At 39.9% G+C, this 26,059-nt stretch overlaps 1 protein-coding gene across 5 annotated transcripts in view; it reads right to left on the bottom strand.

Annotated features, from left to right (window-relative positions):
* Positions 1–26,059, bottom strand: part of MTMR10 (myotubularin related protein 10) — a 36,936-nt gene that overhangs the window by 9,808 nt on the left and 1,069 nt on the right. For 2 of the 5 annotated variants that reach the window (XM_032699744.1, XM_032699743.1), the window contains exons 2-7: positions 25,952–26,012; positions 13,186–13,322; positions 12,020–12,092; positions 10,891–11,033; positions 2,940–3,030; positions 381–552 (exon numbers count right to left, since the gene is read on the bottom strand). In XM_032699744.1, the coding sequence (XP_032555635.1) occupies positions 381–552; positions 2,940–3,030; positions 10,891–11,033; positions 12,020–12,092; positions 13,186–13,322; positions 25,952–26,012 (677 nt within the window). Of the gene's footprint in view, positions 1–380; positions 553–2,939; positions 3,031–10,890; positions 11,034–12,019; positions 12,093–13,185; positions 13,323–19,148; positions 19,164–20,956; positions 21,003–21,441; positions 21,492–25,951; positions 26,013–26,059 lie in introns of those variants that run through there. The other 3 variants (XM_032699747.1, XM_032699746.1, XM_032699748.1) reach the window with 3 other exon arrangements.

Below are 26,059 nucleotides of genomic sequence, written 5' to 3'. Positions count from 1 at the left end.
AAAGAAAGGTCACTTTTCCCTGTGTTTTTTACCAGCTTCTCTCTTGCTGCAGCTCAGTCAAACTGCCCCACAGCAGCCCCTGCAGTGCTGTCCCATGTGATGGCACGGGCACGGCTCAGATGGAGCTGTTTGGAAACGTGTATGTTCCACAGGGAAGGACAAAAGCATGAAAGCCACAGATGCCAAAATCTGACATTTCCTTTAATGACAAGGCTTGCAGCATATTTCAGCTGGGGGGCCCTCCAGGGAGTGGTCCATTTGTGAGGTGCAGAGCACGGGTGGGTGGGACGGAGGCTGTGGCAGAGGAGACAAGACAATTCCTGACAGGACAATTCCAAGGCAGTACAATTCCCTTCCCCTGGTGTCCCAGAGCAACTTACCAAGTAGAAATCATATACCCCTCGTTGACTGAACACACTCTCCACTCGGATGCACCAGTCCTTTTGATTTCTCTGTCCCAGTCAGAGTAGGTTTCAAACAAAGGTGTCTGCTGAGCACTGGCACTGCCGATGCCACCGCCACCACCTCCTGGGTCTACGCCATTCACCTTTGCTAGGAAGGGAAAAGTCATCAATGCACATTAAAAAAAAAAAAAAAGGGAAAGAAAAAAATTAACCCCTCACCTTCCTAATTGCAAGAATGAGCCATTAGCATCAGGACTAATATTACCTATTTTTGCATTACAAGAAAGCAATGATTTAATGACAGCTTGGTGATACATGAAGATGTAAATGCATTTTTTTCCCCTGCAATTTCAATAGAAAACATCAAATTGGTATGCTGTGCTGCTTGATAGAAAGCAAGACACATACTAACACTCAGGAACAAATGTTACGTCCAGTCACACAATTTCTTTCTTCAATATGCCAAAGTTCACAACATTTTAAAAAAATAAAGCCTTTACAGGTTACCCTTTAATAGGTACCTTGTGAAGAAAGAAAAATAAAACTTACATAATTTCAACAACTTTAAATGACTGCTGTATTAACAGCAAATAAAATAGATGGAAGGCCAGGTTAAAATATGTTTTTATATATCTATATTTATATCCACAAAAAAAGATGGTCTACCATTTTGTGTCAAGGGACCAGGAGATTCTATAGTTTGTTGCTAATACAGAAGGATCTCTTTTGCTGGTCATCTTTAGGTGCCAAGGAGACACTCAGCAGTGTCAAAGGAAACTGCTTTTTGTTTCTTGACACTTGGAAGTAAATTTTTAGAGGAAAGTGGAATAAACTGAGACAACTCTCTCAGCTCCCCTGTGAAAGCTCTAATCTTTGGCTGTTCTAGTCTGTAAGGATGCAAGAGCCTGCCCAGCCACAGCAGGAACAGCGTCAGGGCTCTGCTGACATCTCACTGACTGTGCAATGTCTACTTTCTGTATCTATCCATTTCATTCTTGCACTCGTACTCTGACTACTTATGTTTTTCTGAAGAAAACTGGACTAAAATCAGAAAGAATTAGTTCTTCAAAGACAGAAGCAGAGAAATACGATAATTAACAAAAAATGTCACAATTTTACTGTTCAATAGCAAGATATGTAACTATCAAATATAGTCTGGGAAAAAAAACGATGTACACTAGAGCAATGCAGGCTTTTTATGTTCCTCAGGAAGCACAAAGATAGTATCTCACCTCTTACTTTACTGGGAGTAGGAGGGATAGAGAGTCATAAAACAGTGCTGGAATTGCAAGAGGAAAGCCAGAGATCTCTGCTACAAACCCCAGAGTTCACAATAACAACAATCCCCCAGCCCAAAAGTATTTCAAACTCTCTTCTCCAGCAGCTGCAGGATAGCAGAACAACTATCCTTTGCCATTCTGGTCTGCTGCTCCAGAGGAACATTTTTACCCACCTTATGTAATTCTTCCACTAGGTATTTTTCCATACAGCAAATGGTATTTTAAGGACAGAGTAAAGGCAACTTTGTGACAGACTAACATTGTATTGCAATTTTATCTGCAAATTGGCTTCCTCTCTAGTCCTTTATAACACTAAAGTACATGGCCCTTAATAACCGCCGGAGTTGTAGGAGGTAAGAAATTCTCTGTGTACTTATGTGTGCAGCATGATCACATGCACAGCTGTTCTCATGCATGCACAGGGCAGTCATGGAGGCACCTGCACAAAGAACATGCATTTCTGTGCAAATCTGAAGGCCTGCTCTCATAATTCCACAACATTCATAGTTGGTAACAGGCAAGTCAGTGGTTTCTAGTGCCAGCTGCTGAGTGAATCTCTCAGTACCACAGAACTCCAGCAATGGCACCTTCTCTGAGTGAGGCTTGTGAGGCAGAGCTGAGGCTTTCAGCGGTGTATTGGCTGGGGAACACTCCAGTGACCGCACAGCATTGCACTAGAAATCAAGTTCCAAAGGATCTGGTTCAGGCTTACCTAACTGACAAGGTTCAGGTGGAGACTGGCCTTGAGCAGAGAGGGTGTGCTCCAGCTCAGCAGGGGTGGTGGAGGTTTTGAGTGGTAAGAACTGCCTAGTAAGCCTCTAGGAAAGAAGGTATGGAGTCCCAAGTTGCACAAATCCTCCTGCAATACCACCAGAAGAGAAACTTATTCCCAAAAGAAGGGCAGGTGAACAAGCCTGCCTGATGGGAGATTAACTGGCTACCTACAGCACTGATGCAGACATACAATAGGAGGATGGAAGCGTGGATTGAGAAATAGGAGTAGTCATGCTGACATAGGTACTTTGGCTTTGTTTCTGACAGGAAAGACATTTCTTTTGATTTTGGTGGTTAATGTCTATCACAATGAATGACTTACAACCATTATAAGTAAGAAGTTGGGTGCAGAACAAGCCGATTTTGTTACCCCTGGAGAAAGCCTCAAATGCTTTTTGCCACTGTCTGGTTCCAGACAGAAGTCTTACTAAAAATACATATTACGAAGTAGGAAAAAACCACAAAGTACTTTCATACTTACCTAGATTATGATACATTTCCCCAACATACTCAAATGCAAAGAGAAGCTGAAGATCTGTTGGCTGAGAATAATGAGCTATTGCAAGGCACACCTAGGAGAGAAACATTTCTTACTGTTATTTATAGACAAAAAAATATTGCCCTTTAAGTATGCAGAGCTGTTGAAAAGCTAGAAATCAGTCTTCTGATATTTTATTTCCATATTTTATCTGAGTGAATATATGGTTGCACATACTGATATTTGCCACACTGCAATCATATCATGACCATCTGTCAAGAGTGACCAACTGATAAGGGTGGACTAAGTCTTTGCAAGAAGGGTCAGATTGCAACAAGCAGCCCTAAACATGACCCTCTGTATCCAGAGAGACAAGCAAGGACTTGGAGCTCGTGTGTTGTGCCTGTCCACCTGAACTTAGAGAAGTAAGGAGGAGAACAGAAAAAGCAGAGCACAACACACAGGCAGTGAGCACAGCACAGCAAAATCTCATTTGTAACTGGTATTTCAACTACATTTTTAAAAATAAAGAGTACTTATCAATATAGCCTAAGAACCTAAGAATGGCCATGCTGAGTCCATTCCCAAGGTAAACTTAGCACTTTGCTCCTGACAGCAGCCAGCAATCCATGCTTAAGGAAGGGGGTGAAACACAGAAAGCACTGAATGGAATTTTACCGGCATAATTTTCAGCAGTTCAGCCACTTCCTGAACTAAAATTTGGTATCAGTATTTAACAGCATTTGATAGATATTTCTTGTACAAAGTTGTTGGTTGTACCAGGAGGTTTTTGATGTGACATCCCTTTACAGAAGTCCCATTGGTTCTTCCTCTAAGAGTCCTGAGATTAAACTTGAGTGCAGCACACGGTTTAGGATTAGATACTAGACTTAAAATACAGTCAAACTTCTCTAGTCTCTCTCTCTTTAAATGTAGATAGTCACTAATAGATACAGAAGATTTGACTAAAATGTAATATCTAGAAGAATCCCACTCAGGAATTTAAAAAATCAAGTAGAGACTGGCACTGTTATACTGCAAATTGCAGGACTTGAATGGGGTCTTGAGCTTTGCCCTCTTCCCTCAATATTTGCTTCTCCATTTTACTAAAATGTACCTGCCTTATTTCTAAAGAAAATACTTAAGGAAAAGAAGGCCATAAACCACAGGACTCCGTTCTACATGTTCAGATACAGATATTGCATGTGACAAAAGTTTTTAATCAGGGACATAGTGCAAGTCCACATTATTACCACCTAACATTTTTCCTATTTTCTTCCTTCCCTTCAACTTCCCATGACTTTCCACATTTGGGAACACAATGACACATTTATTCATGGCGTAGCAGTTTAGGATACTATTTTTGAAAAACATTCTGTGCATCCAAGAAATTGTTTTCTGTTAATGAAGGAAAGTTTTCTTGTTGTGATTGCCATAAAAGAAAGATTTGTACAACAGAACTGAAGGAATAAAGCATTGAGGGACACGAAAAAAGCCTGAGAGCTCAGTTCTGCTAAGTTCTACACGGAGAAAGTTACCACACTTCTACTGGCTTGTATGCAATATATATGGCATTATGGAACCTTTGCTGTATTTCTATATACTTTGACTTTTGATGGGGACATTCCTCATTATTTAAAAAACTAGTAATGACAATAGACTAACTTCAGCTGAAAACGTTTTTTTTCACCAACACTTCCCAACAAAAAAATTCCTATCTAGTCTTAGAACAACAGTTTCTTTAACTGATCTCCCCACACTTTCAGCTCTACAAGGAAACCGCAAAAGAAAATAGAGGACAGAACATTCCGAGGGTGACAACCCCTCAGAACACCCAAACAGTACAAGTGTCCCTGGGAAACAGTCTAGCAGGACTTGTAAAATGAACATTTACAAGCTCATTGCCAGGATTTGGTAAAATTTTTCATGACTATCATGAAATAACCGGAAGGCATGCACATTTTATTAAATCTTGTGATTTCAGCATACAAGCCAAAGCTGAAGAAGCCAGCTATTCAACAATATCTGGCCACTTCTAACAGATTTCTTATGGCTACCATTAAAAATGAAACACAACGGAAATCTCTGTATATACACATTTTTACTTCTATTTTTTTTTTCTTTGTAGCTTTTCACTGCTAACTGATTATAGCAGAGCTATTCCTCATCTTCTTTTATGGAGTGCATGCTACTGAGAACGCAGCTGCGATGGGCAGGGCACGTCTCAAGGATGAAGGACCACCGCCTTCCTAAGATCCTGCTCTATGGTGAACTTGCCACCGGCTGCTGCATGAGAGGAGCCCCGAAGAAAAGATACAAGGACTCCCTGAAACAACATCTCAGCCTTGGCCATATTGATCACCATAACTGGTCTACTCTGGCCTCAAATCGGGAGGCCTGGAGACATACCATCTATAACGCAGCTGTCTCCTTCAAGAACACACGCAGGATCACTCTCGAGGAAAAAAGGCAACGCAGAAAGAACCGTGTCTTGCAGATTACACCATCTAAGGAGTCTTTCTGCTGCGCCTTTTGCAATCGGATATGTCTGTCACGTATTGGCCTCATAAGCCACCAGCGTGCCTGTAGCAAAAGTGGATAGTGCCTTCCCAAATCTTCGTTCGCGAAGCCTAGCCATGATGATGATTATGGAGTGAAAGTTGAAAGCCTTTTACTATACTGATCCACTCTCAAGGCTTCAGGATAAACTGCAAGACACGAAAAAAATTCCATTGTGCTGCTAAATAACACAACAGAAATACAGTAAAACCTATTTTTGAAAGCAGCAGCTGAAATCTCTCATTTACTTGCTACATTTGAAAAAGATGGGGGGGGTGTGCTGTGTTAAGAGGGATAAAATGGCAGGAGGGGGGATAGTAACCACTCAGATCTGGTTCCCCAAAAAAATATGACACCATAGCTGTGCTTTTAAACAAAGCAGCTGAAAAATCCCTCCAAGGTTTCCATAGAATAGAAAAAACACACCAGGTATTGCATGGGTGAAACAGTTTGACCTCTATTTCTTTTATTTAAAAGAGTGATATATTTATTCTGCTGCTATCTTTATTTTTACATTTTAGAAAAATTCTGCTCATATATATATACTAAACAAGCATTAAAGACATATTCATTTTCAGTTTATTCCTCACTAAATCCCTATAGTAGTTTTATAGTCCTAAAGATCCCAAAGACAAGCACATTCCACAGATCTCAGCAGATTATCGCCATAAGTAGAAAGCTCTTAAATTGGAAGACAAACATGTTTTACAGGAAGCCTTCTCATATCAAACTGAAAAATGTTTGGTATTCTTGCCAATTCACAATTGTGTAAAGCTCTAGATACTCAGGCGCAGACAAATAACAAGAGAATGGGCTGCTTGTTGGAAAGTTCATGTATTAAAAGCAGTAAACACAATGGCTGCAGTTGTTTCATAGTACAAAGGCCACTTCCCTGTGTCATGTCCCCTGTTCAACCCTTATCTGAGAAAAATAAATGATAACTTGCAGGGCACACCCTCCACTTCATATGATTTTTACCAAGGACAAGAGCTTCAAGGTATTTCCAATGCTCTTGCAGAAGAGTTTTGAACAGTCCTATTCCAGATGTGCTAAGGTAGCACAGCCCGGCTTCCTTAAGCCAGGCCACCTGTCTCACCAACTGCCTGGAAGGGTGCTGCTTTCCCTTGCTACTGCAGTTCCTATTCCAAGCAGACACTTGCAGCAGAAAGTCATGTAAGCAGGGCCAGATAAAGCCCCACAAACAGAATTTGTTAATCTTCCTAAGCTGGAAGTCTTCTCGGGAAAATAAGTATTCAGGCAATAAGTCTTCCAGTCCTATCCCTCACACATGTTCTCATAGCTGCAAAGCTATGAATTGTCTAACTGAGAACTGCTTTTTTTCCACTTCTATAAGAATTCCCATACCAGCTGTACATAATACTTAATTTGGTTTGAGCATGAGAGGAAACATTACAAAGCTTTTAAAAGCTCAAGTAAATTTTTTACATATCAGGATCCTTGTTTGTACAAGAAAGTGTTTGAATTCTAAGTACAGGTTTCCTAAGCATTAAGAGAATTATTAAAATACCTCTCTATTTTTTAAAATACCTTTTACCTTTGTCCAGAGCAGCTGTGGATGCCCCAATCCTGGAAGTGTCTAAGGCCAGGTTGGACGGGGCTTTGAGCAACCTGGGCTAGTGGAAGGTGTCCCTGCCCGTGGCAGGGGGTTGGAACTAGATGAGCTTTAAGGTCCCTTCCAACCAAAATCATTTTGTGATTCTGTAAGTTTACTTCTGAAATAAGTTTTCTTCACACCCTCCAACCCACTCCAAGACAGTATCTTCCCATGCATTCCCTGTGTCTTAAGACATTATCAATTTTGTGATCTGTATAAACAATTAGAGCAAGGTAATAGGGTTGGGGAACACATTAGAAAGGGTCAGGACCATTTGTTCAAAACTCTTAAGAGTTTCATATTATTGTTCATAACAATTAGGAAAAAAATGTTCCCCTCCATCCCAAGTGTTATGGCATAGGAGAAGGCTAGTTTTGATTGCACAGGAAACAAGATTTGAGATAAATAACTTTCCTTCTGCTTTGACTGAGCATGTGATTCTGAAACTGCTCTCACTCTCATTCAAAAAAACTTCCTGAAGGAAAAGAACTGAGGGAGTTCCAGAAGAGAAAGGGACTGAGAAAATGGAGATACATTTATGGAGATACAGGGTGTGTGCCATTCTGGCGCACTGCCAAGATCCATATGGATGGTGAGGTAACACTCTATCCATCATCTTACAGTCATAACATCTAAAGCCTCACCTTTTCATATTTATTTTCTCAGTCTAAAGTCAAGTACTGCAGTGCCTAGAAAATGGCAGGACTTCTCAGTTTGACTGTTTGTTGTCATTTTTGGAACAAAATAATTCCTTTCCTTTAAGGAATGTGAAATGTTTCTTTTTTTGCACTGCCTAACTTAAGACTTCCCCAACTTGCTTACCCTTGCTTCCCCATCCTCCGCTTCCTCCCACACCCATCTGGTTTTCCTTCTTTTAGAGACTCTATAGCTTTATTTTAGAGACAAAACAGAATTAAATTGCTAAACAATGATGAGTGAAAATTTCCATTCCCTCTCTTTTTCCTTAACTCTTGTCTCCCTAACATCCACTAACAAAAATGAGGAAGAAAATATTTACCTGACTGATTAATGCTGAGATCCTCACAGAGAGACTTGGAATAATCTCTGTTCTAGTAAGGTAGCTTAATTAATTATTCTCCCTTATGCTCTGTTCAGCAAATAGAGGCACTTCCTTAGGAACAGATTACACTTTCTTTGCCAACACCAATTTATGTCACTGAATGCTGTTGAGAATTTCCAGTACATGCACAGAACTGTGCAAATTACTTAACTGTATAAAGTTAGTATCTGTCCTCTTTGTAATTATTCCATATATTTAAAGCTCATTTTAAATAGTAATTACCATGTGTATTGTTTTTATATAACTATTGCTCTAAAGGGAACATTTCTTATCACCTGGCAACAAGTTAGAGACATTTATACTCCTATAACTTGAAGTGTATATTTTAGTATCTAGATAGTTCATTTTGACCTACCAGTGCTTTATTTATAGGATGCTACTCCTCTGTATAACAAGGATGACATTTCATTACAGCCCAATCTAACCCTGGCAACTCTGAAGAGAAAGGTGGACTAGCTGATGGTGTCCCCAGGCCCCTCCCATGCATTCTCCTCTGCAACATTCTCCCACTCAGAGGACAATGCACACTCAGCCCATGAGCAGGATTTCCCCTCACATCAGAACTCCGTTATACTTCAAGTCTTGGTCTTTCCTACAAGTTATGCACACACAGTTATTTCCAAGCAGACAGCTACCAGCGTTTTCAGGCACAAAGAGCTGGATGTACATATGGATTAAAGAGGCCCTTCAGAACTTTAAGGAGGCTTGGTTGCTGTCCTTTGTTTTTAAACATCAGGACAACTTTGCTAATAGGTACTACCTGAAGGGCAGAAACAGAAAGCAGATAAAATCTTTCCAGAGTGTGGTGCCAGCATGCCACCTAAATGTCAGAAAGAGTAAGACACCTCCATTCAATATGCTGTGTAAGTCCCTTCTAGATGTGCTCGCCAGCCCCCCAAAATAATATAAGCAAAATCCTGATACAGGAAAACTGATCTAAGGACCTCATGGTTTACACATTTATATTTTAAAGCTAACAGAATATGTTATTAACAGAACCTTTTCCCCCTTCAGTTTAATTGTGCTTCTGTGATTCACCCACACAGAGTTGCAGTAATCTACTTGCTGCATTAAAACTGCAACAGTAGCCACACAGCTGATATTCGTACACATTTTCTTGGACTCCTCTAATGAACATATTCTGATACTTGAAAATGGCAGGTGAAACACTTCTGGTCACCACCAGCACGGTGTTTATAACCACACCGACTCAGACCCTTCAGGATCTCCAGAACTAGCTGTTCTTCCTAGGAACCACCTAAGACCACGTAATTGCAAATGCCTAAAGTGCCTCCTAAAAAGGTTTCACTGTTATCTCTGGCTGAAGTAAATGCAGCCTGAAAAGCATTAATGAGATGCTGAGTTTATTCTCTCTTCCTCCCTTCTCCAGGCAAATCACCCTCGTCAGCTGGAACAGCCAACTAGACACAGTTGCTGTACAGATGCAGCAGGAGAGGGCTGCTCCAGGGAGGTTTCTGGGAAGCTGTCAAAGGGGAACTGGCTGCTGGAAGATTGCCAAGGCAGCAGCAGGGAGGGAGCTGCACAAGTGCAAGGCCAGAACAGTGTCTGCAGTACCCTGCCCTTGCTCTCAGGGAGGGCAGCAGGGGAAGCAGCAATGGGCCGGCTCTGCAGTTACTCGGCTGGAACTGCAAACACACTTTTGCCTGGGCAGATGGTTCTTAGGACTCACAGGGCTAAACTAAAACTTCATCCTACTGAGAAGGGGGATTCTTAAGCTCTGAGAGCAAACTGGGTCACTCCTTACAAAAGGCCAGCTATGCCATGGAGGCCAGAGGAGCTGGAGCAGCCCCTGACAGCAGAGAGCCCGTGTGTGCAGGCTGGGCACCCCTGCCCAGCACAGCCCGTGTGTGCAGGCTGGGCACCCCTGCCCAGCACAGCCCGTGTGTGCAGGCTGGGCACCCCTGCCCAGCACAGCCCGTGTGTGCAGGCTGGGCACCCCTGCCCAGCACAGCCCGTGTGTGCAGGCTGGGCACCCCTGCCCAGCACAGCCCGTGTGTGCAGGCTGGGCACCCCTGCCCAGCACAGCTCACCTGGGGGCACAGCCCAACAACCCCGTACCACTCTGGGGACACTCCTGGCAACCAGGGAAAACGGGGCAAGTAATGATGTGTCTAGGAGGGTACAGACCAAGGTAACTCCTCCTGTCAAGAGGTACACCAGTCTTCTCTAAGAAAACGTTTTATGTAGATTAGGCAAACTGGTCTTTGCAAGAGCTTGTTGAATAACTTACTGTGTGAAACAATTAAGAAGGATATCCACAAGGCAGTACACTCAACCTAGCGGTAAATTAGGCTTACAACTTTCAGAAATGTATCAAAGTTTCAAACATTTTCCATAAAAAGGACAAACATCTGTTGTACACCTGCAATGCAGTATTCGGATGCCAGTCTTTAAAAAGACTTATTTAATAAATTAGTAATTTTTTAAAGAACAATAGATATGAGAAGATATACAGTTTTATCTATTATGATAAGAAACAGTTAACACATCACATTAAATTTTTCCCTAATAATTTTGACTCTAGATATCTAGATATTCTGTTGTAATAGAATGTGACTAATTTGCAATTCTTACCCCCTAACTTGTCTATCAAAACATAATACAAAACGTTCTTCTCTGCACAACTGTTGCTACATGTAATGACTAGAAGGCAGGATATAATAAGAACCCTTTAATACCTTTTTTGCACTTTCAGGACCTGCCTCATCAAAACGAAATCTGACAATCCGGAAGTCTTTGCAATAAATTATTAATTCCGTTGGATTAAATTTAAGTTTTTGGTTGGGACCCAGGACCTTCTGCTTCCTCTTGGTGTCATTCACTGCAAATAAGAGACAAAGTTATTGGACTGTGCTCTGTAAGTATTCACAAGGTTGGCTCAAACAGACACAGTCATGTTGCTACCAGTTTTTTATTTAATAGACTATTTCAACTGAGGTAGAAAATCTGTTAATTCCTGCTAGTAAAAGCTTGTGCTTCACTAAATTTAGGGTAAACCTCATGTTTTTGAAAAGGGGTAACAAAGGTGGGCCAGTGCAAGACAATGTAACAGGTAATATAACCTCTTCAGTTTAAAAAAACCATTTCTTCATAATGTTCTTCCTCAGATCCACATTAATCTTTAAACAGTGATCACAACAAACTCTGGGCACTGAAAATTTTTAACTAATGATTTAAATTACCTACAGTCAGAAAACCAAGTATTTAACAGCCCATGCCATAAAAGATTTGAAAAATTATCACTTACATGAAATTCTACAATTAAAGAGGAAAAACATTCCTCTTAAGAAATGGGTTAGCCTAAAGAATCCAACAAAACAAAAACTGGTTCTTCATAATAAGTATTTTATTTCTTTAGATTAAGATGTCATTTGCAGATTTTTTAGGACCATTAGCTACTAACTTGCTAAGAATTAGACAAGATTGAAAACTACAGCATTTCTGTTGTCAGATATCCCAGCTATGTGTAAATTGTGTAAGTGATGTGCTTTTTGCTATCCAGTGTGTTTCACTGGCAGATTCATATGTTGAATATAAAGAAGTTGCTAACAACATTTTGTACTGCTATAGTAGGTGTCTATCCTAGAGCATCTGTTGATTCAGTACTGTAGTTAAATTTAAAATCAATATAAAGACCCAACTAAATAAGTCTCCTGTGTGGCACCTCAAGATTTATTCAGCTTTTAAGGGTTTTATCCTAAATTTAAATAAACCAAATTCTTCAAATCAGGGAAGGTTAATAACATAAAACCTTAAGTGTCAACAATTCTGCCCAACTGTCATTCCATGTCCCGGTTCCTGACGTACCTGTGACAATCTGCTCAATGCACGTGAGCGGGACATCGTGTTCTCCGAGCAGGAGGTTTTTAAAATGGAACTTCTGAAACACATGAACTCACGGGCATTAATTGCAATTCTGCAGTTTGCAACCAGATATACAGCACAACTTTGAAGAAACTATGATAAAAATCAGGCATGTCTGGGCTTTTCTAACATGTACCACCCTTGCCTCTTCACGGGCAATTAGAGGTTGTGGAAGCAGTCTTCTTGTGCTGGTGAACTGCACACCCAACATTTCAGAAACCCCAGTAGAGTATGCAAATTAAGCTCAATATTTGCACTGAATTTACTGAATTAGCCTCAAAAATTACCGGTAGAAATTCAATACAATCTGAAGTGTAAAATATTGATCGAATATAAGGAATTTCCAATTATTACGGTAACCATAGAAAGAAAAAATATTAACTCTACTTTAAGGAGCAAGTTTTGACAACTACTTCATGTCAAAAATTAACCTTTTGAAGTAGCTTTAGTCAAACTTACTAACCATTACTGAATGAGTATCTATCTACTTTCAGAGTTTTACACAATGCTTAGGTTTTTTTAAAAGCCCCAAATGAAAGTGCAAACTTCACTGAAAATACTACACAGCTCATTACTTGGACTTCCCAACAGTGCAGTGTGCTGTGCTGTTCAAAAACGGATCAGGGCTTTGAATGTCACATGTTCTGCTTTGACAAAGACAAAAGAGTTTCTCCCCTTTTCTTGTTGCTTCACGTACAACGAAAACTCATTTCATGGTTACTCTGCCCTCTATCAGTAACGCCAATAAAACTCAGCCACATGAAAGGCTTTGCTGATCTGACACTTGTCTGTTCAAAGGAACATTTGCAATTATCTCCTTCAAGGAGGAACAGTTTGTTTACAACTCCTGCTTTGCCTTTGGTCAAACCACTTCCCAAGGCAGCTCCACACACAGAGGTGAGCAGAGCTGGATGTACCTCTGTGCAAACTTGCTCTGTTCTGATCCTCTCAGCGAAGGGATGGAACAGCAGCACACCGGGAATGGGATAGTGGAACCTCATCCTTTAGCCTGCTTTGTTTTAGAAGGCATCGTGTGGATATCAGATCTGAGCCATTCCCTGTGTTTCCCCGGCACACTGCCCTGGTGAGCAGAGTGAGCAGCAACAAACCTGCAGTGGCATCGGGTCATCTGTGATGAAGGAAATCTTGAAGTTGGTGCAAACCAACTTGCCCCACAGGTCATACTGGCTCGTGTCTGTTGCAATGCACTTTCTTACAAAATTCACTTCATTTACCACGATTTCACCTTAAAAAGAAAAAGGGGAAGGGAAAACAGAAGCCTTTATACATCTTGTAGGTACAACAATTTCTAAGTCTGTAGTACCAAGAAACCCTTATCTCTACCTCTTTCAAGTTATACACCTCTTCTGGGTAAACCTGGAATTTAACCAACAACAGTCCAGGGAAAAAAAGAAAACTACCATTCCAAAATGGACAATATTGTGCAGTAGTTAAAAGGAAAAAACAAACAAAACTCCCCCACAAACAACCAACCAATCATAAAAAAACCCAAACAAACAAAAAACCAAACCACAAAAAAACAACCCACAGCCAAACCCAAAAAAACTACACAATGCTTTCCCTATATCCAAGAGGAAAATCTGCAATTCTCAACTATTAAAAATTCATTGGTTTGAACAAGAGCGTCCTTTAAACAAAAGCATACATTCCTGTACTTCAGCTAGTATTTATTTTAAAAACTGAAATTAGTTGGATATTGTTAAGTACTTCAGAGAGTTTTACGAACTTCATGAATTCAGAATTATCAGGCCACATCTAGTTTTGTATTTATAAAAAGATTTTCAGGTGATTTCAAAAAAGAAAAACCAGAACACAAACACATTTCAGAGTTTCTACTGTGACTGTCTACTGAAGGAGACCAATCATTTTCCTTTGCAAAACAGAGATCTAAATGAAGAAAAAAATAAATGATGCTAATTGGTCTGGCATAAGTCATACAGTAAAAAAGCACATAGGCAAATGAGACTGACGATGACTTAAAAAGTAAAAGTAAATCACTACATATAATGTTACTTTTTAGTTCTGCAACAGAGGTTTCTGGAAACAAAACAGCAATTCTTACTTCAGGAATTTAACGTGGTAATCCATTTTATCCCTATGTAAGACTTTTGCTTCTGTCATCAGATGAACCACCTCCAGCTGCTGCTGTCTACCATAAATAGTGAGGGAGTGGAAGTGTGTTCCAAGAAAAGCGTAATTTCATACTGGCTGTAGGTTTCTGTTTAAAAAAGACTAAGGACTAAAGACTGGTGAAGCCTAATTTGCTCATAATGGGTTGAGCATATTTAGTCCCAGTTGCCTGAAATGCAGTCTCAGAGTGTCTCGTGTTTTGCACGAAAACAGGCAGTTCTTTGGGTGGCTGTAAGGGCACGAATCAGTTATTTGTGTCCAGTGAGAGTGAACATAGCTTGAAATAAGCTTCCCACCTGTCTCCTGATCCAGAGAAAGTATTTTCCTCAAATAGTTCTCACTGCAGCCACATAACCAGACGTTCAAAGGACTGTCTTTAGCATCCTCAGACATCCTTGAGTAGAAATGGACCTTTTGCCAGTTCCTGCACATGCTCCTCACCCTGAGCTATTTAACTCCACTGTCCTACTGGCTCTCTCACCCCTAATCCGATTAGGGATCAGCATGGAAGTCACTAAGAGCAGCAGCAGAATCCCTGCTTCTAGTTCAGTCGTGATAAACAGCTACAAAAATTTCTTGGACTAAGTCTGTAGCCCTGAGCTGTCAGAATTATACTTGAAGATGTCAGGAGACAACTTTCATTGACCTGTGGTTATCATACAGACACATAAACTATGCCAGAAGTGGCAGGAGTAGTGAAAATGCTCTATAAGCAGATATGCTGGAGCTTTAAAGCCTTTTCTCAAACACTACTAAACTGTGCTTAAATAAGCTTTTGAATTTGAAAACAAAAAATCTGATTCTGACAGCTTCAGTACAAATAGTTAAAGTTCAGCCAAGTCCACAGCAACTGAAAACAATGTTTTATAATGGGGTACATGAGAATGACAAGCCCTACTTCTACTAAATGCTGCAATGAAAATGTTTCAATACTTCTAGTAGGGTCTGGCCTGAAACTTCTTAATGCCCAGCATTTCTTCTAGTAAGCCAGTATATGAGAAAACTGTGGTTTAAACATGTTTCAAAATGGCTTTTTGTAGTCTCTTTGCTAACTCATGCTTTCTTCTTCCCAAGACCCCCCACGACAAGTGTTATCCCATGCAGGAATGTCCTGGGAAGATGTCCTAAGGTGTTCTCATTGAAAAGCCCAAACCATATATTGAAGTAACTTCTCCTCACAGTTGGTGTTAACTCTTCAACTATTCAATGTCAAGTTCTCAGTCATGTGTCTGTGAAGCTTCTCCTCTCCACAAACTGAGTGCTACATATTTTTTATTCTGCCCTCTCAGTACTGCCAGTGTATCACAGCATTTCTAATAAAAAAATATGGAGAGTTAAATACACCATGAAATGAAGTGCAACTTCCATAAGTATTTTTTTGGTATAACATTCTCTTATCAAGTATAATATTGTTTAGTATCACACTCTTGCTAAAAGCACAAATTACTATTACCAAACTATTCCAGTACTTCATGTCTTTGATGCTACAATACGTACAAATATCTTCAGTTTGAATCTACCACAGTTTAAAACTTGCCTCATCATTCTCTTACCAAAGCCAGCCTTTTTTACTTCCCTCCTCCATTCCTCAGAATTGTGTGGCTACACTGCAACATGTTAATACTAATCCTATTCCAGTGCACCTTCATTTAATCTCATTTCATCCAACAAAAAAACATTCTGGATTTTTTGGCCTCGCTTCTTCCTTGCTCTCAAGTTGGCAGCCCTAACAGAGAGCTGTCAGTTTTGAACCTCAGGATTATGGTGTGCCAGGACAGGGAGTGCACGCACAAGGCCTTCACCCAAGGGGCTGAAACATTTACAGTGAAACAGGAGAAAGTTTGCAATGCCAATTTAATAGCTGCACTTTCCAAACACCTCTAGAAACTGACTTTTTTTTTAACGCAGGTTTGGAATTTTATATTGACCTGTCTTTTATCCCTCATTTGGACATCTCTAATGAGCAATATAAAAAGGTGCAAATTAAGTCAAGTTTAGGAAAGCAGATAAACAATGTAAGTAGTAAGTGTAGGACTTGCACAATGAAGCCTTCTTGTATTTGCAGTTGAGTAGGTGATTTTTCTATACAAGTGTCAACAACAGAGCTATTCAGAGATATTACACTGCACATTTCTACAATGTAGCTGCTGCTTTTTTCCAGTAAACAAGCACGAGCTGTTCCAGACAGCGAACAGCAGTCAACACTTCCATGTGACTCCAAGAGTCAAAGAATGATCTCAGGCGACAAGAGTAGTTTGTTTAAACTCTGATAGGAAACCAGAAGAAAATTTACATCCTTACACATAAAGCCTAATCATGTTTAATAAAAATATTTCTACACTGAATACATGAATCAGAAAAATAACACAAGAGACTGAAGAATCTGTCTAGCTCATAAACCCTCCATTGACACACAACATCAAAATTGTTCAAGTTCAGAGAAATTCTGCTAAATCTCCCAAAAGCACGTGCAATCTGACTGGTTCATATTTTGGATGTTAAGAGAATTTGTGGTATGTATCTAATCCACCATAATGCACCACTATAAAAATAAAAATCAGGCAGCAGGGCATGGGAACACCCGGGAACTGGAGCCAAGAAGGGCAGGACTGAAGGTGCTGAGTTCAGGGACCAGCAGGAGTGACCCACAGGTGTCACAGCTGGGGAATGACCCACAGGTGTCACAGCTGGGGAATGACCCACAGGTGTCACAGCTGGGGAATGACCCACAGGTGTCACAGCTGGGGAATGACCCACAGGTGTCACAGCTGGGGAATGACCCACAGGTGTCACAGCTGGGGAATGACCCACAGGTGTCACAGCTGGGAGCAGCAGCACCCTGTTCTCCCCAGCCTGAGGTCACACTGAGTCTGGGCCAGGCTTTACTGCAATTTGTTTCCTCAAAATTTGAAAACACAACCCCTAATCACTAACATCCTAAAATAAAGGATATTCTGCACCATTTTCCCCATAATATTTTTGTAACTTTTGGTGCCATGTCTCACAGGATCAAGTTTAATTTTTTTGTTTATCTTATGAAGGTAGCAATTTGTAACTTATACGAGGAACTCTGGATCTGATACCTGCATAAATACAGATCACACAAAATATCTAAAAAATTTGCTTAGCTTTTTTGTGTATTTTGTTATCAATCACAGGGTAATCAGACAATAAGAAAATTTGATAGATCTGAGAAACTAAGCAAGAAGTGCTAGAATTAGCACTGCTTTAGAACTTGTATATAAAAATTTCCCTTTTTTCTCTAGAGGCAACACTCTGGATTCTTTACAGCAGCAAAAGATACATAAATAATCCTCTTTCACCTATATGGCCAGTTCTTATGTTTGCTGCTTTAAGATTCTGTATTATCTTAGCTTCAAGTTCAAGAAACACACCAACAAAAAAAGACACCTCAAGCAATTGATACTAATAGACAATCTTTTTATCACATCGAGAACCTGGTACTTGCTAGAGGCAATGAATGGCTGAAACCATGCTCCATAAATTAATAATGCAGATGCTACATGCTTGGTAAGTTTGCAGGTACCCTACAAGTTGCTAAGGGAACTTTTCTAATGCTGCACTAGAAGCGCAAGAAGAGATTTAGCACCATATACTTTCTTTAATGAACATTGAAGCTCTGTGGGTATGTTTGGTGTACGTTCAAGGTCTGATAGACATAAGGACAATAGAGGTTATTAAGTACTTTCTGCAGTCATATAACTTCTACTTAAATTAATAAAAAGCTAGCACCTAGTGGATACACTTAGGAAACAAAACCGTTTCTCATTTATAATGCTGATAGTGATTATACCCAATTAAGACAACAGAAAAATAGCTTGTTTACGTGAAAGATAGTCTTATAAGCTCACAATAGAAAAGCTCAAGCTAATTCAAGTAGCCATTTAACCATTAAGACTGGACAATAATGAGTTCACTTGTAGCATGTTTGGCAAATAATTAACTTCTGGAAATTCCCGAGTAAGAATTTCCAATAAAAACTTCATTAATAAGTAACTGAAATCTAGAACATTTTTACCCATTTAGCTGCTCTCTTGTAGAGAGAATACCAAAACTGTATGAGTTTATTAGTATGCAACAAGCATTGAGATGTAAACGTCTCTAACCCACTTCTAAATGAATCTTCTGTTCAGTGTGCTCAGCCACTTCCAAACTTAAGAAAAAAGTATTTGTAAGCTCATGAAATAATTGTCTTTTGTCTCTTTTCTGATTTTCATGAGCTCTTACAATGTATTTAAGGTATGTGAAGACAAAAAAGCTGCACATTATTATAAATGTCACCTGCCTTTCCCCATAACTATTTTTCAATACTTTCATGATTAAAGAACAGACTACATTTAATTTTCTGTACATCTGCAGAAAGCAAAAAAATAAAAACCCAAGTAAAATGTTGTTCCAAAAGGACAGCTCAATTCTGTGATATTTGGGGAACGAAAAGCAATTTGGATATATTCTATTTGCATTAATTTTTAATAGCAGAACCTGAGATTTCTGTCAAAGAATAACTCTGGTCACTGCTTGGAGAGTGGTGTGTTTTAAATGCACAGTACCAAAAGAGCTTGCTTTGCAAATCTTAATTGAAAATTGTTATTAAAATACCACATACATATATTGCACAGTTTCTTTAGTGTGCTGGCAAAGAGAAAAGAGGAAGAGTATGCCAAGAGCTTAGATAAATTTCAAAAATGCTCAGTAAGGAAAAAAGTAGCAAAAATAGTAAAGGTTTCTGGGTGAAAGTCTTCAAAGATCATCTCTTCATGTCCCATGCACAATAACAGGACTAACATCAGTATTTGCCCTGTAGTGGCCAATCTTTGGGAACCCTGCAGAAGGAAATGACCTGAGAAGATAAGTGCTTTTCTGAACTAGGATGGGATGCTCCACAAAAGCCCCCACACACCTCAGAACCACAGCAAAGGACACAAGGAAGCAGAGTAGGTAACAAACAGGAGTTCAGGTGGCAAGGAGGGAACATCCATCAGGTCAGGAGCAAGTCTCTCATTGCCAATTAGATCAGAAACAAAGTATTGCACGAGACTAAAAAGCTGCTTACAAAGCAGCTTCAATCCAGCAACTTGTATCACCCCTAAAATAGAAACATTCATTCCCACCTCCAGCCTCATGCTGGCACTGCCATTTGTGACGGTTGCACCAGAGAACTGATACAGCCGAAAATAATTCTATACATGCATTTTTCCCTTCCTTTTTTTGCCAGTTCTGATTTCATCTCAATTAGCTCTCTGATCTGGCTTGTTTTTCGGTTGCACAAAAAAAGTGTCAGCACCAAGGAGTTAATAAGAACACACACCTGTGGTGAGAAAAATGGAATAATAACCAGCTCCTCTTGTCATCAGTATGCATTGTTGGGCCAAATTAAAATAAACCCTATCACCAAACCCTCCCAACAAAAGTTTAGTGATGATTTGGTCAGAGTCTGTAATGTGAACAATAGACAAGCCAGTGAGGAGGGAGTGTCTTTTGTGTTTTGCATATTTTTAGTCTGGCTACTTAAACTACAGATTCCCAAAGCCTGACTCTGCCTAAACAATATAATCAGTAACAATTTGAGAGGACTGAGGTTTTCAGCCTGTTATTTTATAACTGTGTTACCAATACAAGTTACAGATGCTGAAATTGTAATGTATTACTGGGTCTACCTTAAATTGTGCAGGTTTGGCCTAATAAATAAATCAATACAGAAACATATGTTTAGAATTACATCTAAATTAGTTCACTGAAGACTTACTTCATTGGAAGTAAATATAATTGCCAGGAGACAAAAACCCCAGTAGTGGGTCAGCTCGAAATCTACACTAACATTTTATTCCCTTTCTGGACTTTAATGACTTGTAGTACTAAATACACATGGGACAAAGTGGACAGACACTAATTAGTTTGGGAATCCTTTGCAAAATGCACATGTAGAAACATTAAAATGTTTAATTTTAAAACAGGGTCATCCTTCTACCTTTAAGGAATTATTTCCATATTGTCCTATCATTAATCTGTTGCACAAAGGAATGTATATTTGTAGACATTTGCAAATACTTGGAATACATTACTAGTCAGAAACTTTCAGAGATGTCATTCAAGACAAAGAAGGCAGAACAAAATTACTCCATTCAGTAAAACCTACTCCTACTCCAGACTGCCTTGGTAGTACTTATGTCATACCAGTCCTTAAAAAAGCAAAACCAAACACAAAACAAGCAGTTCACTGAACCCAAACCATGTTTGAAAATTTACTTTGAGTCAAACAAACAAAAAAAGCTGTAATAGAAAAAAGCATTTACTATATACTTACTGGAAGTGATGTCTCATTTATTCTAAATATAAGTCAAATGTTCGGTTCATTTTTAAACTTCTTACAATATGAAAAACTGCAGAAAGTTTCAGATTTCATATCTAGAATTCAAAACTCTCATAATTTATTTAAAAACTTTTGGTAATCTTTGTGTAGACCACAAAAAAAAATCCTATTTTAAAAAAGCTTTAGGGAATTGCATCACTTTCCAAATTGCTATTCTGATTTTCTAATCTGGCCATTTTTAAATGTTGAAAATAATTTCACGCTCCTGCATGACACTGATTCCTGAAAACAAATTATAATTACAAAGCTACCTCACTTTCCTAATCTTACATTCTAACTTTAAAGACAAACTTCCCCAGTAACATTCCAACGGCCAGCCCTGCAATATGATGTCTTACCTGGCTGCACAGTGAGCTGGGAGCACCCCATAGCACTGGGGATGAGACCCGAGAGAGATGGGGGTGCTCTGGGAACAACCAGCACCTGCCTTCTCACAGGGTCTGTCCAGGTGCCACCAGCTCTGACAGGCTGGCACATCCTGAACAGAGCAGCAATGCCTTCCTGGAGAACAACTCTTTCCAGAGCTGTCTGTGGGAAAACACACTGACAGGAACAGCATTCCTACTCGTACAATTGGACAATCCCAGTTTTCCTCTGAGCTGTTAAGGTAAAATGACTCCTAATAGCATGACAAGCAGAGCGGGCAGACCTCTGGGGTTGTGCATTACCCTCATGTTCCCAGTGCCTGTTCCTCACCCACCCACCCAGCCCTGGGCATTCTCTGCAGACTAGCACCTCTGGGCTCAGCACTGGGACACCACCAATCACAGGAAAATGCCAAGGAAGGGGTGCAGGAGCCCATAGCAGTGAGGAGAGAACATACCTGGGGAACTAACGCACACGGAGTCTCATCCAACACTCCATTCCCTGCTCCTATCACAAGATGTGTTGCAGCTGCTCTGGAACACATGACTTAATGTACTAAGGAATTGCAGAAAGCAGGAGGGGGGGGGGAGGGAAGGAAAAGAGCTGGGAGCTAACTTGCAAGAGAATCAGACTCTTCTGAAGGATTAAAACATTCCAGGATCCAGTTCTTAAAAACCTCCTACAATTAAATTTCTACAGTCAGCTGCCTTTCTAAGGGCACATGTATGCAAAAAAAGCAAAGCAAACCCAAAAAGCAGGTGGCAAAGCCAATTGGCATTATCAGATAAAAGCCAAACATATCCAGTGGCAAAAATCTTGAACATGATACACAATTCCACCTCAGCAGGAGCTCAACACAACTGGAAAATGTTCACGGGTAATCAAAAGAATGATTAAAGATACACGGAGGTTCCTTTTTAGGAGCAACTAAGACAACTAAGCTAGAAGGAAGCAAAACAGAGCACATATATAAGTTTGAAAATCATGACTCGCATGGAATGGAGGAATATGATTTGATGTTTGCTGTGTCATACAAGAACTAGGATTTATCCAAAGAAACTAGATGGTGGTAAGTTCAGAACAAACAGTTTGTAACAGCATATAATTAAATTGCTGAAAGGGTTATCAGATGAAGCTGTGGGTGATAGATGTTTACATGCCTACAGAAAGCGACTGGATAAATTCCTGTAAGACAAATGCAGCAAGAGGAACGGAATATGGTAGCACTGTCTCTGTGGTGCCCTGTGACTCCTCACTTGGGGCTCCCCATGAGGTTACTCCAAGAGGGAAGTCCCCATTCCCCAGCTGCACAGAGCCGGGAGGGCAGGACGAGGAGCTGGGAGTGCTGCCCGTCCAGTGCTCTCTTGTCCCTCTGTGCCAGCAGCCACCACCAGCAAGAGGGTCCAGCTGGCCATGTCCTGCTGGACACCCCCCATGGGTGTGACCACACACCAGGGATGGCACTAAAGTTGACTTCTACCATGGACTATGAAACAGGGTGCAGACACAACAGACATGACTGCTTGCAACTGCAGCTCACCATCAATATCCCTTTTACTATCCTAATTCATTTTACTTCTTTAATTTTACTGTATAAACTTTTAAAAACAAAAGCAACTACACCGTTTCTGGGCTTCTTGTAAAAACTTACAGGTAACAACTACTAACTTAATGTACTAGCAAATTAGTATTCTGACCAACAATTTAACTAATTCAAGTGGACACTAAGATCGGAGAGGAACAATCCTTTTCTCACACTCAATCAGGTGCTCCATTGGTTACATAATTTCCTGCAGAATATCCTGTGTGAGCAACACTGAGGATCTTTTTGCCTGCTCTTGCCCAAACCAAAGTGTGGCACTGGTCCCAGTACAGAGCCTGGACTGGCCTGTTCCCATCCCTATGTTGCCCCCTCTGCACACTGCCTGGCCACTCCAATCATGCAGACACACTCTGCACTGTACTCCAGTTATGCTGTACAAGGTTTCTGACTTGAAAACGCTAAAGACGTGGTTAGGGAAAACAGGCTACAGCTGATCACCAGAACAAAACACACCTTCAGGTTTAACAGCTTCACACTCCCCCAGGGTACACAGGCCAACTTCCTACCAGCCAGGCAGGCACTTTAACAGGCTGACTGGTAAACTACCTGCTACTTCAGTAATTTTCCTCTGTGACATGTTATAAAAGCAGCTATGCAAACAAACAAAGGGAAAAAAAGCTAAACTGTTACAGAGGCCAACTCTTCAACTAACTCTGAAGCAACAGACAACAGAGCCACACTGGGAAAACAGAACTGCAGAAAGAAAAAGAAAACATCTCTATAACTCCATCTCAAACCTAGATCATGTATTTTGGAATGAAATAATACCAAATTCTATAAAATTACTTGCTTTTCCCTACTGCAGTATCAATGTTGCCACTCACAACCAAGGCTTCATTTGCTTTAAATATTTGTTGCTTTTCCCAACATACCACCCTCCTCAGGGCATACACTTCCATGGGAATACAAGCTTTTGCTTCAAATTCTGAAGAGATGCATCTATTCCTCTGAAGCCCAGAGGAAACTTTAAAAACAAACTCTACAGGTTTAAAGTTAATTCCAGTAAATATTCCTTTTTTTTTTTTTTTTTTCCTAAAAACCTCCTCATTATGTAACTGGACATATTTCCTAGCCTGGAACTCCCTCTCCTAATCTCCACTGCACAGAAATACAAGTTAGACAGCAGGGTATTCAGCTACTTTGGAATTTCAGTTTTTAGTAAGCAAGCCACTCCCTCAAAGTGACTATATTTTAGGAATCAAAAGCTCAATACAACCACTTGCAGTTTCTGAAGAATACTAAAGCCAGTGACTGCTTGTGCTAACGTAATTTAATTCCAAAAGAACTCATTAAAAACTCCACCACTTAAAGAAGCATAACAAACATTCAGCCACTCAGGCTTACCTCTGTCCCTGAGAGCAAAAGCAATTTCACACAGCTATCAAGGATAGGTTATTAGGAATGCCATACTCAAATTGTACTTGCAAGGAAGTGCAAGCCAGCCTTGATATAATTAAATTAATTGGAATTTGGCCAGAAACTCGGGTTATGACGAATCCAAAAGCCAGTCTATCCAACAGTACAATGTGTACTTGTTTATACACTTTTCTACTGCACCATCCGATGATAGGAACGAAAAAAAAAACGTTTTTAGGCCAGTGCTTAGCTTTAAACACAAAGAGTTTCATTTAAATAATTTAAAATAAGTAATTTCTAAACTCCCCTCCTCCACTCTCATACAGAGTAATTAAAGGATTTTGTCAGAGCTACTCTGTGGCTGTAAGAGCAGTGACTTCTATTATGAAATAATTCAAAGCAACACCTTCCAGTGATAAGGAGGTGGAAATTTTAGGTCATATTGTGGCTTCTATACAACTTCGGGCAACTTACTACCAGTGTCCCAAAAGCCATTAAACGCTGATATCAGAGACAGTGCACACAGGCAAAATGATGCAAACAGGGAATAAATATAAGCCAGTTGAGAAAAACAAGTCCAGCCAGCACCATTTTAACTGTACTTGGGAGTTTCACAAATAAAGAACGAATCACACCGCAAAAGTTACTGCACAAAGTTGGTTTCTGTAACTGCTCGTGGCCAGGGCCCACAGCAAAGGCAAGATGTGCTGCAGGTTGAGAAAAGCAGCCTCGTCCTGTCTTGCATTTGCTGTGGAATGTCTCAGAGAGGAACATGCAGTCACTTCCTCGTGAGTCAAAGGCCTTGGATGAGTATCAACTGCAACATAACCAATGAGATGCCAAGTGCTAAGCAGAAGTTTTGCAAGTATAAAAACATAACTGTATTTCAAACACTGAGCAATCTCAGCAATGTATTTTAAAGTATTTATGCCTCAAGCAAAATCTGTATTATTTTGTTTCAAGAAGAGTCAGTTGTTATTTACTCTTTCAGTTGAACCTCTCCCACGATATTTCAGCCCCTTAAGCTTAAGATACCCCACTGGACCATATCACATACAAATCAGTACTGCTTAATTAGCATTAGTACTGCGTAGTCCCATATAAAGAAGTGACAGAAAGAAGTTTTAAGAGTAAGCTGCTTATTCCTACATCAATATGTGTGTAAATTCACATTTTTTAACACACAATATGAATGAAAAAAAATGCAGTATAGCATTGTTTTAAACTCAAAATTCCCATTAAAAACTACAAGCCAAATTTATTACTGTGAAGTACAGTCTGCAGTGAAAGTTATCTTGAGAACAGTATTGTTCCTTTGATATCTGACAAAAGGCTTTTAGAGATCCTCATTGATCAAACCATCATTTACCAAAGATTATTTCTTATTTAAAATATGGAACTCATTAATTTTTATAAATATATAATGATGAATAATAATAAAATCATTGCTTTTCTCACCCACACACTAAAAAGACTATTCCGTAGAGGTCTGAAAACACAAATTCCAAAATTACCAAACAGCTGCATATTCAAAAAGAGAACGAATAAAGATGGCATTAGAAGTTTTCCAGTAGAGAAGGCAATCATACCTACCTACCAGAACCAGAAATTCTATTACTATTTTCTTTTAAAATAAAGGAAGGCTCCAGCCCAGGCTGTGGTACTGGGCTCTGCACACAGGTACATGTCTGACTATCTGACGAAAATGCAGTTATTAGCAGTCTTCCAAAAGGTGTCAAGAATGTTGAAAAACTTATAGTGGTTTAATTTCCAATGCTCACAGTGAAACCAAGACATTATTCTACACGTACTAAAGCATCACACGGGCAAAATTGCCTAGGCATGTATGTAGTGTTTCAGGCAGGTTAGAATAACTTTCTACAGACACAAATATCACCACCTTTTTCTACCCAGAAGTTACATTCCCTCAAGGAGCAATGCCAAGACGAAAACATACCAAAATCAACACCAACAAAGGTTATTTGTCAAATCCCTGATTTACACCTACCTGGCAAAAGCACCGGTTCCAGCTTTTTAATCCTCGGTTCTGACGCTATGTTCTCTTCAGCCTGGAGAACAAAAAAAAAACAAAACGAGAATTTACTCGAGAATCAGA

The sequence above is a fragment of the Chiroxiphia lanceolata genome, chromosome 12 (assembly GCF_009829145.1).
Source record: "Chiroxiphia lanceolata isolate bChiLan1 chromosome 12, bChiLan1.pri, whole genome shotgun sequence".
Taxonomy (NCBI): Eukaryota; Metazoa; Chordata; class Aves; order Passeriformes; family Pipridae; genus Chiroxiphia; species Chiroxiphia lanceolata.
Note: the sequence above shows the minus strand (reverse complement) of the source record. Positions and strands in the feature narration are given on the sequence as shown.